The sequence below is a fragment of the Pavona decussata genome, unplaced genomic scaffold (genome assembly GCF_977016875.1).
Source record: "Pavona decussata unplaced genomic scaffold, jaPavDecu1.1 SCAFFOLD_216, whole genome shotgun sequence".
Lineage (NCBI taxonomy): Eukaryota > Metazoa > Cnidaria > Anthozoa > Scleractinia > Agariciidae > Pavona > Pavona decussata.
Window position 1 is genome coordinate 382,443 of NW_028145621.1, and position 16,915 is coordinate 399,357.

General features: G+C 35.7%; 1 protein-coding gene and 1 long non-coding RNA gene across 3 annotated transcripts; both read right to left on the reverse strand.

Moving 5' to 3' along the window:
* Window positions 1-1,442: 1,442 nt before the first annotated feature.
* On the reverse strand, window positions 1,443-1,771 carry LOC146459797 (uncharacterized). The gene is made up of 2 exons (XR_014857810.1): window positions 1,638-1,771; window positions 1,443-1,607 (listed from the first exon to the last, which is right to left on the reverse strand). It is a non-coding gene; the product is annotated as an uncharacterized LOC146459797 (long non-coding RNA).
* Window positions 1,772-1,795: 24 nt separating this feature from the next.
* Window positions 1,796-16,914, reverse strand: LOC146459798 (splicing factor Cactin-like). 2 transcript variants are annotated; one of them, XM_085088862.1, is made up of 24 exons: window positions 16,595-16,913; window positions 15,025-15,094; window positions 14,304-14,357; window positions 14,112-14,177; window positions 13,091-13,171; window positions 11,818-11,850; window positions 10,688-10,726; window positions 10,035-10,097; window positions 9,731-9,785; window positions 9,548-9,636; window positions 8,773-8,862; window positions 8,381-8,444; window positions 8,095-8,238; window positions 7,347-7,456; window positions 6,275-6,512; window positions 5,467-5,531; window positions 5,165-5,203; window positions 4,787-4,831; window positions 4,049-4,150; window positions 3,870-3,932; window positions 3,517-3,600; window positions 2,551-2,601; window positions 2,358-2,423; window positions 1,796-2,229 (listed from the first exon to the last, which is right to left on the reverse strand). In XM_085088862.1, exons 1-24 carry the CDS (start codon window positions 16,810-16,812, stop codon window positions 2,104-2,106), a joined length of 2,055 nt encoding a protein of 684 aa, XP_084944988.1. In that variant the 5' UTR covers window positions 16,813-16,913; the 3' UTR covers window positions 1,796-2,103. The 2 variants fall into 2 exon arrangements, with proteins under 2 accessions (XP_084944988.1, XP_084944989.1); XM_085088863.1 differs by having other exon boundaries at window positions 1,964-2,229; window positions 6,278-6,512; window positions 16,595-16,914.
* Window position 16,915: the final 1 nt, after the last annotated feature.

Here is a 16,915-nt window from a genome sequence, read left to right on the forward strand (position 1 = left end):
GGGTGATTAGAAATCTCTTCCCTGCAGGCTCACCCCAGATATTTGTTGTTACAATATTTTAACCTTGTTTTATCATCAATCAACAAGACATGGTGGTTTATACGTGTCTATATGATGAAGTCCATGTCATTTATTTGAATGTATGGATGTCAGATTATGCCCTCTATCTTATAAATACCTGCCATATTTTTCTGACTCAAAGGCGTGGGATTTTTAACCTGGGAGTGCCAGGATTTTCAAAGACATTACAACTACATGTATATCTGAAGATTTCTGAAGATGTTTGGAATTTAATAATTCTGAATTAGTTCTCAAGAAGACGATTATGCTCCATATGGACCTCCAAAAATCAGAGATTTCGGGAAAAGAATTGTCATTTACTCATTTCACGTGGACTTCTTGCTTAACGCATTGGTTTGAGTTAACATATTTTTAGAAAGTGTGTCAGTTGAGGCTGTCATAGCTCACATTTTTCAACCAGGCGTGAGAAATTGGTCCGTAAGCATGAGCTGGGGTGAGATCAAAGTTTTCAACCCGCAGGCGTGAGAGTTGGCAGGTATACTATCTGCAGCTGAATGTCTCACAAATGCAAACATTCAAGTAATATTAGCTTTACCCTGCTTCCCTGAATTACTGAATATAACCACACTCCCCTAAACTTGAATTTTGTCACTCAAACAATCTGGTCTACCCTGACCATTTGAGTTACCTGCGATTGTACTGAATATTTCTGTTATAAGCATCTTTACTTCAAGTCTGAAACCTTTACCAATAAAAATTTTTTTAAAACAGATTGTTTTTTTAGAGAACTTAGTTTGCACAAATTATCAGATGTTCATGTTTTATTTCCAACAATTTGCACAAATATACAAGATATACGCTGAGTTCAAACTACATAGTATTGAAAGCATTGGTGTGATGAGAGCAATGTTATCAATAATATTGCAATATGGAGGCCCAGAGAGGTTTTTTAATGGTAATAATGATGATGATAACCGACAGAGACTGTATGAAAGGGGTTGTCTAGAGATGTTGGATTTTGTTTTGTAAGGCTGTTTTAAAAGTTGTTTCATGTACACAAACAGAAATATTAAATCATTGTCATACTTAAAATGGCCCTAACATACATGTATTGTTTCACACCAATAGGTCTGTATTTGCCTATACCACCAGCCCACAAATACAAGGTTTTAAACAAATGGGTGTCAGGACACTCACTTTCTGAAAACAAAATAATCAATTAATTTGTCCTTTCAGGCAGATAAGACTCTAGGACCCCACCCCCTCACCAATGTACAACAAATGCCATTTTATTACATACACATTAAACTCTGGTCTTTGATTATAACCATGTTTTTCAAGATTGAAATTGCAAAAAAATAGAAGGCTAATGGCCGTATAAATACTTGTCTAAAGGGGCAAACTTAAATTTCTGTCATACCCCCTAGGGAGGGCGTGGAAACTGTATATAAAAAGTGCGAAGTGTAATTCTTACAAATACTCGTTTTTTCTATTTTCTACACATTGTTCAAGAATGGAATAACCTACCGCAGCAGGTGGTAGAGGCGGAAACTTTTAAACTTTTTAAAGCAAGATTGAAATCTTTTCTTTTCTTAAAATGTAAATAACACTCTGACTTTTACTCTTCGCATTATGGCTTTAATCAAAATTGTAAATAGGTAGTTAATTATTGTCATCATGCTTCACTATGTTCGCAAATTAAACCTGTCCAATATTTTTTTCTTCATTTCTATTTGGGGGCATGTTATAGGGTTAACCAAGTCTGTTTCCTTTTCAAGACGCATTTTATTTACTTTTTGTCTACATCCTGAATAAACTTGTAGGTATGAATGAAATGTCAGAAAAACTCTTCAACAAAATTGGAATTATATTATTCCAATCAAAACATGAGTTTTTTATAAGAATTAATAATAAATTATAATCATGTTTTGATTGGAACATTTTAAAGTTACTGAATGGGTGGCAGTATGACTGACAAAGGGTAACTACCAGTCTCTCTTGAGACTGGAGCTCTAGTATTCTTATCTACAACTTGCTTTAATTTGTATAAACAAAGTACAATGTTGCCAGTTGCTGCAACTGTTATCTCCGATACCTATACCGCTTAAAGTGAAACCAGAGTTGGAAAATGTTGTTCTGAAATTGACAGCGAAAACCGTGGCGATGAGAATATTCCCACTCTCTGTTGACAATCTTGAAGGCAATATCCTGAAATTTTGGATGAACAAGAAAAGAGAGAAATTAACCAAAAGAATGAAGTGGGTGAACTTTGTGGAGGGAAACAGCTAGAGGGATTCAAGATGCCAAGGAAGAACACAATCTTGTTGTCAACATACCTCATAAGGTGGTCCTGCGTGGAACCTAAGGAGGCCAAAGTCTTTTGAGTCTCCTGGGCTTTCCTCCTATGAGAAAGTAGTGTACCGCCTTATTATTATAATTATTATTTTAGTTTTGTCAGAGAAACAGACTTAGTGGTATTCAGTACAAATATTAAGGAGTGCCCAACATAATTTGCATGTATTAACATACCAGAAAATACTCTGGTGCTTCACTCTTGTTGATTAGATCAGGATAAAATATCTACAAAAGAAAATTGGACCCAAAATCTAAGTGATAGCTAATTTAAAAATAATTATAATAATAATTATATTATATTAAATGTAAAAATATAATTTACCAAAGTTGCCACTATAAAAACAAGGTTATTTTAAGTAGTCTTTTTCCTGTCTCTTCTTTGTTTTTCTCTATTTCATGTCATTATGAACCTTCTTGGGCTAAAAAAAAAACTGTCTTTTGGTGTTGTTTCACAAAGAGTGCTTCAGTTTTCATCAGCCATTGTTTCAAAAATTAGGCTAGCATTATACATTTCATTATACCTAAGAGATAAGACAACATAACAATAATGATTGAAAGATCGATGATCTTCTGCAAAAAGTTATAATAAATATTTAAAGTACAAGCGAACGTTGAATTCACGTTAAAGTTTAGACTGGCCTTAATTTGTCTTAAGCTTCTTATGCACCAAAAGAGTAACTGACGAGCGACTGACTGACTGGACTCCCACAAAAACGGACTTTGAGAAAGTCTATAGTTTAAGTTGTTTGTTTGCACATCTGTACTTGTAGTTAGCTGCTATTATTATTAATAGTAAATTGCAGTTGTGTTTGCTATGTAATTTATAATAATATTTATTATGTACATTAAGATTTGTATAACATCCTTAAACTGGTGATGGATACTTTATATCCAAAACATGTTTCAAAAATTTTAAAATGTTGAACAGTAGGCCCAGTAGTTTATCTTAAATACATGTATTTCTAAATTTATCATCGTGTTGCTAAAAGTGGATTTGACATATCTGTCACAACAGAGGTGGTTCATGGAACTTAGCAGACATTTTTCTAGAGGTTTTTTAGATAAGCGACATCCCTGATTTTGAACAAAATTTTAGTGTGAAAGAAGTATGGCTTAAGTAAAGTTAGTTACCCAGCTTACATTAAATTTGTATCCCTGTACTATCTTTGGAGGAGGATTGTCACTGTCGTAATGAGTTTGGTTGTATTTATTCCACTCATATCCCTGTAAAATGAAAGAAAACCATAATAATAAGCAAAAATAACTATAACAATATCAAACCTGTTAAACTAAAAGGATTTGTGATTAGTTCTAAACTTTATAACAGTTTGAGTTGATTTTTTTTTAAATTTGTGCTCATACAGAATCAAACAACTTTTGACAGTAGGCATGTTTTCATATGCCAAGATAAACCAAGCTACAAGCATATTTATTTTAATTTGGCAAAATGTGTAATTTTAAAATTTTAAAAGTTCAAAAATGGTAAAACTTACAGTATGCACTCTGTTGAAGAATCTTGGTTTCCTCGGTCTGTACTTGTCTGCCCAGAGATAAACCTAACAAGGAAATCAAAGGAATACTTGCATATCAATACATCATTGTTAAGAACTCATCACTATCATGAGATGAGTGGAATTTTATTCAGACAAACACAACTACGTCAGTACGTTACCTTCTGTGTAGTAGGTACAGGAACATTAAATGATTCCTCATCAGGACCCATGCCTTTACTGGCCTCATTAGCAACCATTCCCGCTGATGCTGCACTCTTGTCCTAGGAAAAACAAACCAAAAACAGCCTCAACACTATTTAGAGCCAGCACTACTCAATGCAAATTGGTGAACAATAATATTTCAAATTAAGACTTGAACTCTACTTGTGGCCAAGTAAAAGAACCATACTTGTACCAACCTTTTAAATTCTCTGAAACACCCGCTTTTCTTGACATTAAGACGTCACTCATTTAGAGGCCTCTCAAACTTGTTTTTTGTACCCACCACACCTCCTGGTAACAGAGGGGGGGGGGGGGTGGACGGGACAGGAATTCAGGATTATTGTGACGGGAGGTGCAAATAAAGCCAATTGAAAATAATTTATTATGAAACCCAGAAAAAGTCCAAATGATGCAGAATATAACCTCAACAAGTTCATTCTTCTCCACACACAACCCCAGAAACAGTCCCTACCAAAATGTCTTCACCCTAAAAAGTCCATCTTCAGAAAATTAATTCTTTGCCCACAAAGAGTCTTCAGTTGCTAATTTCAACATCAAAAGGTCTTTAAATAAAATAAAAATGCACCTCCACATCACTAAATAAGAGTAAATTAAATGTAGTTTGTTTACCATTTCTTTTTCAAAAACCTAATTATTATAATATGACAGTTGAAAATCGAGAGCTGACTACCTACCACAGTAGCTGTTCCACCACTCAACACTTCATGTCGTAACATTTCCTACAAATACATATAGATATTAATAAATTACCAGATAGTACTAGCTATTAAAAAAGTTCATTGATCATTATCTAGATCTAAGCAGATAAAAATGCCTGTGATGCTAAGACTACAAAACAGTCCACATTTTTTGAGTTGTTCCATCATAAAAATATGTGCATCTCCTAGGCTGTCATTCTAAAGTTTTTAGACACCTGTTTCATTGAATGAACTTCACGCTCCATAAAAATTTAACAAGATTTCAAACAATCTGGGTCATGATCAGTTATAAAATTCAGGTTAAACAAGATAACTTTACTATTAATAAATATCTCTAGATAAAGATGTACTCACAAGCTGTTCCCAATCTTCTGATGGATCAACAACCATACCCTAAGAAGAAAATTTGTTTTAATTGCAGTAAAAAGCCATGCTTATGGGCGAAATTTCTATTTTTAAAATCTTGAATACAAAGTGTGAGCAGCTAATAAAACAGTGAGGTAACATTTCGGGAAGGAAATGAAGGCCATGTGCAAGAAACCTGGGGAATCTGATCCTTCAGTGTAAAAAGCTCTATGGCAGCTATGCCCCATGGCCAGGCCTTTCAATAATTTCTAAAACTGACAAATCTAAACACAATGTAAGACATCTCTAACCTCTTCAACATCATTGAACTTCAGCAGTCTGGGACTGTAATTTCCAGCATCATATGCTGCATAACCTAACAATAAAAGGACAATCATGAAAAGTTAGGCTAAACTGCACCAGGCCCATCCATTTAATACTTTTGATGCTCAGAGATCATTATCAATGTGCTTAGCAATAACTACATACATACTCCAAATAAAAGCCAAAATCCACAGAGCATAATATCAATATTTATGATTAATACTTAATGGATCAAGGCCAAGGCTTGTGCTATCCACTGGAGCCTAAGGACACTTTACAGTGTATGTGTTATTCAAAAAACACAAACCGAAGCCTTGATCATTCTCACTTTCAAAATATGAAAACCAATCTAATGACAGTAACAGGCTAAACTTTGCAATGATCTTCAATAATACAATGTAATTTATAAACTTGTCCACCTGTGGGTCATGAATCTTGTAGCTTGTTTGTCACTCCCATAAATACAATATTATTATTATTATATTATATAATAGGCCAATGATCTTTATCAAGGAATGGCCAAAAAATAGACAGAGCTTGGCATGCTAACATGGCATCACATCTGCATGCATAAATCAATCTGATTGTCTGTAGATATGACATCACACAGGTCTCTTGGAACCATAAATAACATTGATTGCATGTACAGGCTAATGTATGTACATTATATAGTCATTATTTCATGCCAGCATAAATTAGTGCATGCTCTCAGCCAATGAGAGTAGAGAGAGTGAGCAAATTGTAGAATTAATACTGTAGTAAATTATTAGTAAATAAATATATCTTTACAAATACCATCTTCTGTAAGGTCCTGTTCTGTATAAACGCTTGCTTCGGTCTCTCCTGCTTCGTCAGATTTTTCTTCTGGTTTGCTTTCTTCATCATCTTCATTCCCTTTGGTTTCATCATCACCAGACTGATTTTCTTGTTTGACAGACACTTCTGATTTCTCCTCCCTGACTTCTGGCTCTGATTCAGATTCCGAGTCTGACAAAGGAATTTCTTCTGTTGATTGGCTAGCCATCTCTGATTTCTGGACAACAAGAACAACAGTCAGAATGAGAATGTGTTATTCAGTGAATGACACAGGGATACCCAGACAAAGGAAATCGGAGGGCTCCTATCAGGAGTTGAACCTAAGACCTTCTGATTACTATGTTTGGATACTCTACCACTGAGCTACAGGAGACTCATGGGAGCTAAGGCCATTAAACCAGATAACTAGATTCATAGGACAAACATCCTGCATACTGCTAGGATTGGAATGTCAACGTGTGACATATGCACAATGGAATAAATGTGATGGAATATGTTGAGCCTGGTGAATAAATAAGAATGATGTACATGTACATGTATTATTCAGTGACTGACCCAGGCATACTCAGGAAAAGGAAATCCGGGTTCTCCAAAACAAAAGACCTTCCAATTTGTATGTTTGGATACTCTACCCAGTCCATGACACAGGCATAGTCAGAAAAAAAAAAAAGAAATTGGAGTGCTCCTATCAGGAGTTGAACCCAAGACCTTCTGATAAGCATGATTGGATACTCTATCAGTTGGTGACACAGGCATACTTGGAAGAAAAGGAAATCCGAGTGCTCCTATCAGGAGTTGAACCTAAGAATGTAATGCACTCTGAATCTGCAAATGGGGGCCACTTCAAAGAGTTTTGAAAGGAAAAGAGAGCTAGATTTTGTCCACCATATCAATTTTAGGATGGTGGCCTAGTGATTTCACCTTTTGAACTTTATGCAAACCAGACAGAAAAAACATGAGACAACCAACACTGTATCAGATTCATTTATCAATTTTTTATGGCACTTACAGGAGTTCAGGTAACATATTACAGTGTATTCATCATCCTCACCTGTTTCTTAAGTTCATCTAACTTTTTCCGTAGCATAACTTGGTGAAATTCCCTCAGTCTGGCTCTAGCCATGTATCCCTTTAACTGATGTAGTAATGTTTCCCAGTATCCTGAAAAAGTGATATTGTAAAGTGAAGCTAATTTTACCATCTAGTTCACTTAACCACTACAACTGGACATTTCCTACGAAGTACAGTAAGTTGTAAATATTAAGTAAATGATTATACGGTAGACAAAAAAAAAAAATACTCCAAACTAAGAGATGCCATGGTACTGTGTATTTCTGGATACCTCATGGACTCATGACCTTTTAGAATTTTATTGTATCATGAGCTTGAATACCTTTGGGAGTGGAATGATTATTCTGGAAATAGAGCACCAGTGCTGTCCCATAATTGCATGGTTACAAGAATTGACACATGCCAAGATAGATACTTGGTCTTAGATTCAGCTGGAGTTCTGTCAACTCCCATGGCACAGGTTTAGCATTTGCTTGAGACTTTAATGCCTTGTAAACTCTGTTGCCCCCTCCAAATCTCCCTCTCCTATTGACTCTCCTTTGCCACTATGATCGTGACATTTGCCTGTTCCCCTTTATCTGGGGGCTCGTGGCCGCATTACCAGTACTTTCCAGCCATGGGAACCATGGAATGATTTCCATTGTTATTAGTTAATTGTGGAAGCTCTTGAGTGTCACATGAACCCAACCACCACCAAGCAAAATCAGTTGTTAATTATATACATGTACCTATATCCACAGCATCTCCACTGGCAATTTTCTGATTAATCTGTTTTTGCATGGCGACCAGTTGGCTGTATGTCTTGGCACTCAAAATGCTTGCTATATCTTGGTTCACAGATGTATTTATACTCTCCCGCCGGTCCATTTGGTCTGCAATCATATTAAACCCCTTGTTACAAAGCTATTAATCTAAATGACAATCATATAGATCGAACTTGTGACTATAAGCATTCTTGCATTCTTATAATATGAAAATTTAAAATGAATTATTATTAAAAGGATTTCAGCCTACCACTGAATCTTGGATCTTCCTTCTTTAACTTTTGAAGTTCACCTTCACAGACTATTGTCATATCCTGTAAGCAACAATAAATTGTACTTATTACAAACAATCATGTGATAATTATTAATAATGATTATTAATATTGCTACATGTACTGGAATTGGTGCATTTTACTGGGATTTTTCTTCTTAACTAAGGTATGTTTTGAGCAAACATAAATTGAAAAAAAAAAAACATGTAATATCTGCATCAATAATAATATTATTAGAATTAATTTTTACAGTTTCTATCATATATTTTGTAAATTATCAGTAAACACATTCCCAGATAAAGATGTACATCAAACTGAGTGTTTCAAACAATATTGAAATTCAGTATACTCTGAGAATGGCTTAAACTACCTTCCAGAATTCAGCATTTCTGCCCTCTTCTAATTCCATGTAGACTTTAATATCTACAAGCAAATCTTCCAGGTCATCTATTGTAAGGCCCTGTTTCAGAAAATTGAGAAAAGTCAATCAATAAATCAATCAACTAATCAATTAAACAATCAGTCAGTCAATCAACCAACCAATCAATAAGTCAGTCAGTCAGTCAGACAGTCAGTCAATCAATCAAGCAACTAATAAATTAAACAATTAGTCAGTCAATCAATCAACCAACCAATCAATCATTCAGTCAGTCAGTCAGTCAGTCAGCCAGTCAATCAATCAGTTATTCAACTTATCAATTAAACAATTAATCAGTTAATCAATCAATCAATCAATCAATCAATCAATCAATCAATCAACCAAACAAACAAACAAACAACCAACCAACCAATCAGTCAGTCAGTCAGTCAATCAATCATTCAATTAATCAATTTAATAATTAATAAGTCAATCAATCAATCAATCAATCAATCAATCAATCAGTTCCATGCACAGTCAGCCAGCCAATTAAACAATGAATAAATCAATACAGCCTGTAGAGTACGTCCGTAAGTCAGTGAAACTCTTCATCCAACTGTGCTTGTTCAGTCAATCAGTTTTAAGGAAAGAATCATTGACAATCAATTAATATTTTTTTAGATTAGAACATTCAACAAATATGGATCATTGTCAAGCTCTTCTCACATTTCTCATTGAAATTTTGGGGGGTTTTAATACAAACTAGTGACAAAATGCCACCACTTACCACTAGGATTGTACATGGTTCATGCATTTGAATTTCCAGGTCATTATCATCTGAACTAACATATTGAGCAAGTAGATCAATGGGTTTAGCTGAAAGAAGATAAGAAACAAACTGTCAAGGAAAGAGCCCTCTGGTTATAAAACTAGCAAACTTTTTAATAAATACAGTGGAAATAACAAAAACCTCTGCCATCCTGAATACGAATTTTGGATCGTAACTTTGCCTGCTCCAAGTGGAACTGAAAAAAATAAAAAAAAAACAGGAAACAAAAGACAAAATTATAAATTAAAGTAATAATCAATCCTATCAATTTTACTAAAAATTCACACCTTACATGATTGCAATTCTCGTCTCAAGAGACATGACAACTCCTATCTCTCAAGAGTCTTGAGGACAAGAGTTGAGTCTCGTGAGAGGCACTGACATGAAAATTTTGGAATTAATAAAATTAATTAATTAATGATTCCTACAGTTGTAGTGCTTGTACCTTATCCTCTTGTTCTTCCCATTCTTTGAATGAGTTAGCTTCCTTTTCTCTTTGAAGAGTTTCCTAAAGGTCAATGAGACATTCATGCCACTGTAAAAAGTAGTTTTCAATCATCTGCATTCCCAGAAACTTTTCTAAGTCTGGTTATACATGCAAGCCTCTAGAAAACAGGATGTATACAAAACAGGGCTATCACTAATTTTCGAAGCAGCTATGTGAGAAGAGGAAAAACATATTAACCAGGTTTTTTTTCTTGAATTGCATCAATGCTCAATGCTTAATGTTTTTGTGTCATAGTAGACAAGTCAAGATAAAAACTCCTTGTCTACCACTATTATTGCAACATACAAACAAAAATTCAAACCCCCCAGCACCCATCCTTACCAACATCTTTGCTTGGTTAATGTCGTCTTTTTTTTTTTTTTTGAAGGTTACCTCCACAAAAATGAAAAGAGCTCTCCTTCAATTGATATTCTGTCTGATTAAACTGAAAACTAGTGTTCAAACCGTTGTGAACTTTTTTTTTTGCTTAATATCCTCATGTACACATAATGCATACAATAACTTGAAAAGTTGAAACGTTAACATAGAAGATTAAACTTAAGACAATTTTAACTGTCTTTGTAGAATTAAATGAGTGATATTTTTCATACCCTTTCATCTTCTCTCATTTGCTTTTCATGTTCCCTTTCCTGTAGATTGAAAGGTATATTAAAGTGAAAACTATGCTTCAATTAAACTGGTTTCACTCTTCTTGAAGGTACACATATAAGGTACGGGAAATGCAAAATAAAAAAAGTAGATGGACAATAATGAGGTACGTACATGTACAATGTAAGGTTACTTCCAGAAAAATGAAAAGAGAATTTCAAACTGCTCTCCTTCATTTGATACTGATAACACAGAAGACTAGTGAGCTGTCACTTTTTCATGCTCATCGTCCAAAGGAAGCACATTAGTTTTGTCTCCGGCTTACATAGACAGCAGAGTTGAGAAGAGTTAGGAATAGGAAGATAAAAGAAAGAGAAAGAGAAGGACAAAGGAAAGGAGGGAGAGAGAGAGATAAAGAGGATGGATAGAGGGATGACTGGAGTAGGGAGAGGCTGAGAGTGGTTAGATGGAATCAAGAGTTAAAGCAAATGGAAAATGAGTCAGAGAACAGAAAACAAGGAAAAGGAAAGGAAAATGGAAGTTTGGAGAGAGAAAGTGGGAAAGGAAGAAAATCGAAGGAAGGAAAAAGAGACGGAACAAGGAGAGGGAGTTGATGGAAGAAGGTTTGAAAGAGGGAGTGAGGTGGGTGAAGGATGGACAGGAAAGGGGAGAGATGAGAGGAGAGGAGAGAGAGAAAGTGAAGAAAGGTAGGAGAGGGTGAGACAGGGAAAAGGGCTCAGGGTAAGTGAGAGATAGAAGAAGATAGGGAGAACGGGGAAGCACAGCCGTATGGTCCGAGGGAGGGAAGGAAAAATCTATGAACCGATGAGAAACAAAAAGAAGAGCGGGGAGGGAAGGTGGGAAAAGAACAGAGGGCAATGAACTAAGGGAAGGGGCTGGAGGAAGGAGAAAGAGAAGGAGAGATCAAGAGTGCAAAAGGGAGATGAGGTACCTGTAAGGAAGTTAGAGAAGATGGGTGGGAGAGCTTGGAGGAAGAAATAAAAGCTCAGTTCAAAAATTAGTATTTAACTTTTGCATTAGGTATCTATTTCCTGTGGATGCATTTACCTTCCAGGTGCAATCACAAGAACCAATAATTAAACAATTTTACACTGAGTGCATTCATACTTACAACTCTTCTTTGCTTGACCTTCTCCAGTTCTCTCTGTACAAAAGAAGAAGAAGAATCAAAAAAGTGTGAGATGTACTGTATCATTGTGTTTTGGTCTTTCAGGAGGGAGAAAACTACTCAGTGCAGTATAGGAAAGGAACAGAAAAACATTTAGGGCAAGGTTAACCAGTGCTAGCAAACCCATATTATTACCATCACAATAATTATAACTACAATGCTTTTAATATAATATTCGTTAAGCTGGTAAGGATGACATTCAAAGACAAAGTGTACAATCATGTAATATTAAAGGTTGCCATCAAAGGGGCATCTGGGTGTGCTAAAGGTATGCAGTTTGTTGCAGATATTGTAGTTTAAATATTGTTTTAGTTCGCAGCTTTTACAACCAGATTTTTTCATTTTTCTTTTGTTTTCGAAATAGTAACGATTTGACTTGCTTACCTATAACAGTACACAAGCATGTGAATTTCTGCAAAGGCTAGTGCATTTAGAGATATTTTTAAGCTGATCTTTAAAGATTGTTTTGGCAAGTTTTTGATTCAAGATTGGTCAGTTGTTTTCAAACTAATCAGTGAAATTGACCATCCTATCTACTGAATATGAGCTGCTTTGCTACATGCAGTCCTTGCTACAGGTAACTGCTCAATGTTGATCTTCACTTTCTCAAACAAGTTTATTAATAATCCATGAAGAGAAAACAAACGAAATCAATACCATGAGGGAGGTTTGGAAATGTGATGTTATTATTATGTTACTTTTGCTATAAAAACACTTGAAAGTTAGAGTATTTCATCCAATTTCCATACTTGCACTCTCTGTGTTTCGAAACCAGATGAAACATTCTTCCTTACGTTTGATATAATTATTACATCTTTTTATTGGTTGGGCTGCTTTTGTTCTGGATATTTTTTCCGTAATGGCGACTGAAAATTATATTTGTGTCTGCCAAATCGTGTTACTTTTTGATTAATAAGCAATAAACGCGTGCAGTTTTGTTTAATAAGCAAAAGTTACATGTTTAATAAGCGAAAAGAGCGCCTTCTTTGTTTAATAAGCAAAAAATAGTGTCTTTCTTGTTTAATATTAAGCAAACTTGATGTGTCAAACTTGCTTATTAAGTAGAAAAGATGGCATATTTGTCTAATAAACAAGCAAAATTGAGTCCAGAGACATTCTGACTGTCCGGAAACAATCTGACTCTTGTTTAATGCAGTAGTCCACAACTGAGAAAAAATAACATGCAGGAGTAGGTATAAATTGAATCAAAACTTACCTTTGCCTCTTGCTGTCTTGATTTTTGTCGACTTCTTGTTTCTTCTTCATTCAAGTGTTGTTCACCATCTTTTTCTCTTTTCTGTGAAATACAACATTACAGAGAAACAATTAATTGCATTTTCTATAGGTTGTGAGAGTTACACGAGTGTACAGTAGTTCAGAAAGTATGATTTTTCAAATAATTATTTTGCTAGTACAAAATTCATGGATTCAAGTATGTATTTTATCCAGTTATTGTACAGCTACATGTAATTATTTAACCAGGTTAACAACCAAGAGCTTAGCTGTCCTGTCCTGTCAGAAGTCTTTTTTGTCAAAGCAGTCCTGAAGCTGTCCTGCTAATGAGTGCACACTCAGGTGAGATGTCATTAATACATTGCATTAATAGTGAGCACTCTAGTTCTCTTTTGACTAGCATTTCAGTGTGATTGAATAGAGTGTTTCTTGACTAGCAGTTTTCTTTTAATTAGCTGTTTGGTACCACAGCATTGTTCCCTTCCTGCCCCTTTCCATATTTCTGCCATTGATCCAATCACATAATGGGTGACTGGAATACATGGGGACTCATGGCTAGGTTGAAGGTATTTGCCAGTCATGGGGGAGGTATTTAATCCTGGGTCTGGCTGGCCCCACATCCCAGGCAACCACCTCAGTTGGTTAATCCCACATCAGGCAGTACAAGGTGATAGTAGCTATGCAGAGTTATTGTGAAAAATTAATGTTGGCAGCTGGTTAAATAAAAATGGCTACTTCGATTTGGAGCCACCTACTTTTTCAGCGGAAAGGCTTGCAAGTCATGTTTATTTTAATAAACATGTATATTAAAAACATGAATATTAAAAATTATGTATATTAAACACTCATTTCCTAAGGTGCCTACTTCTAAATCCTAGCCATCTATTTCTTAATGAGAATAATGAGAACCCTTGCTATCATTTGAAAAACTACATTCTTATATCGTGGCTAATCACCCCTCTATATGCACTGTATACAGACATGGTATCAAAGGTTACATGTACCTTGTGCCAAACAAAATTTTCAAGTAAATGGGCATCACCAAATGGGTTATCTGTATTTGTGTATCCCTAAGAACAGAAAACAAAAGGATTAGATTAAAATAAAACAAAAACAAAACAAGATGTCCACAAAGACTAAATGAAAAACTGTCAAAAATAACAAAAAACAATCATTATAACTAAATTGCATCTTACCAGATATTCATCATCCCATCCCATTTCTTTCCTTTTCTTTTTTTCCTTTGCTTCCTGCAAGGATCCAAAATTGATTTTACAATTGAACAAGCTTCCACGAGTGAATTAAAAGTGTTTCTGTTAAAAAATCCATTTGGATCCTGTCCAGGCAGGTAACTGTTTTTTAATTTTGATTTCATAATAATCATAATATATTATCATTACTTAATGTACCATAAAATCCTGATTCCAAGCCCTGAGTTTAATTTATAAATACCATCTCCTAAAATTGTTACTTTGTGTTTGATGCACTAGTGTGGTGGTTGAGACATACTGAACTTGTTTTGCAATCTGAAGATGAAATGGCAAGTTCCCCACCACCCCCTCCCCTCAATGCAACCTCCAAACCCAAAGATAAGGCAATATTCCAACGTACCACATTTTTTTGGTTGCCCTTTTTAAAATAGGATATTTTCTAAATTATAATGAAAAGTTTAAAGTTGATCATGTTTACTTAATACTTTGCAACTAGACCCAACAAGTCTCACAATAATTATCATCATAATGAATTTACTGGGGTTGAAAAATTCACAAATTGATTCATTTGTATACACTGTGATGTATGTGTCACATTTGCCCCCCTCAAAATGGTGGCCTATGTATGAACAGGTATATTCATAACAAAGCAGTTACTGCACTCAGGTTCGTTCAATCGTCCACAAAAATTATTTGAACAGGTCACCTTTTTGGCAAGCCTCCTGGCACGTTTCTCCTCAGGTGTTTCCAGCGCTTTCAACAGTTCTTTCTCCTTTCTATACAAAGAAATTTAGGTTGCTAAGTGAGATAATGACTGTGGCTGAGATAATGTAAAGAGACCAACTTCACCAACAGTTCTAACTTGTTCAATCTATAATATAACTTGACCTCAAAGTCAATTTGAGCTGAATTTCCATGAAAACAGGCCTTGCAATGTAACTTTTAAACAGATCCTTAAATGTGGCTAAATGTAATAATATTTTAGGCAAAATTAAACTAGGAAAAGTACCAGCCCCTGGTTTCTGTATTAGTAACCATGGCTCACATGTACTGTGGGGCAGCCTGGTAAGACTTTACAGGGCTCATGTTCCTGAGATTCATTGTGCAATTCTGAGTGTTTGCAACAACTAAAGCCTTCATTGCTTTGTGCTTCCCAGTCCCTCCCTTCCTCTCAGGTAAGTGCAGGGCTGTCACTAAGATTTCAAGTTGCTGGATAAAAACAACAAGTAGGCGGGGAATCAAACAGCTAGGAATTTCTTTTGGTTCTATTTTTCCTCTATTTTCCTAAGAAAATGGCTGGGGGCCACGTTCTTAGAAACCGGGGGAAATCCCCGGCCCCCGCCTCTTAATGACAGCTCTGTAAGTGTGTATTGTTTCTTTTTCTATTTTCCACTGATCTCTATGTTTAGTGTGCCAGTGTCAGTGGTGGGTGCCGCTCACTGGGTTGCCATGGATACCTAAGCACTTGCGTCATATGCGCATCCGAGCTAAGCTCCACCATCCTTTAGGGTACCTCGCCCAACCTCATTTACATAAATATATAAATGTACGATTTTTGGTGTGACAGTTTCTGTTGCACTTCAATGCAATTTTTAGCTGGAAAGCTGCAACTTCACATTGCATAATTATGTAAACAAGCAATATCACCGTATGTTCCTGATCTGACAAATCCTGGAAATTTGCACCAAGTTTAAAACATGTTCGCGACTCCTGCTATGTTGCAGTGACAGATTGTGCTGATATCACTGCTAGTATACACACCCTATTTAAAACTGCAAGTTGAGTGAAACAAAGGTTGCATCAAAATGTGCAAAAACATTAAATGTGTAAATGGGCCTTTATTATAGGTTGATTGCACATAACATAACTTCCACTTTTATGCAAACTATGTGAGCAAATTTTATGTTGTTTTGGCACCTACATGGCGGCAATGCAACCAAGCTATGAGACACTTTCTAGAATAAGATCAGACCTGATGGTGGCAAATTATAAGTCAATGAAAAGAAGACTGATGGAATTTCTGAATAGAAATGAATGTACAAGTACTTGTGGGAGATGCAAGCATAAAAATCACAGTTGTGGTAGATCTCAGCATAAAGATCAAAGTTGTCGGAGATACAAGATCATCTTTTATCCGGATCTTTGCTTGCATCTTCCAAAAAGTAAGCTTATCATTCTGCATTTGGCATGCATTTGTCATGACAAAAAGATCAAATGCGAACGACCCTCAAATCAACGGACTATATGCAAAGTTGTTGCCAAATCGCGACACTTACTTCTTTCTTCTTTTATCCTCTTCACTTTCACGAATATTTTTCTTCTCTGAGGTTGATTTTGATCGTGAACTGATGACAGGCGAAGGTGGCCGTTCATCGCGATGCTTACGTCGAGGTCGAGGAGAGCGAGAACGGGAGCGACTTCTTCGCCTTCTTCTCGGAGAACGCGATCTACTTCTACTACGATGCCTGCGTTTCTCTCTATCACTTGTAGACATTCTCGAAAACTCTCAAAACAGATAAAACTGCGCTTCCTTTCGAAGTGGTCCCCCCATGCCGTTCGTGCATCGTCGTCCAACTTCTCGTTCCCAGAGCCCCGGG

Excerpts from the sequence above, each read along its gene's own strand:
- LOC146459798 (XM_085088862.1), bottom strand. The coding sequence starts at position 16,812 with ATGTCTACAAGTGATAGAGAGAAACGCAGGCATCGTAGTAGAAGTAGA. Across the intron at positions 14,178-14,303 it reads GATGGGATGATGAATATCTG|GGATACACAAATACAGATAA; the intron begins GTAAGATGCAAT and ends TTCTGTTCTTAG. Across the intron at positions 8,445-8,772 it reads GAAATGCTGAATTCTGGAAG|GATATGACAATAGTCTGTGA; the intron begins GTAGTTTAAGCC and ends TGTTGCTTACAG.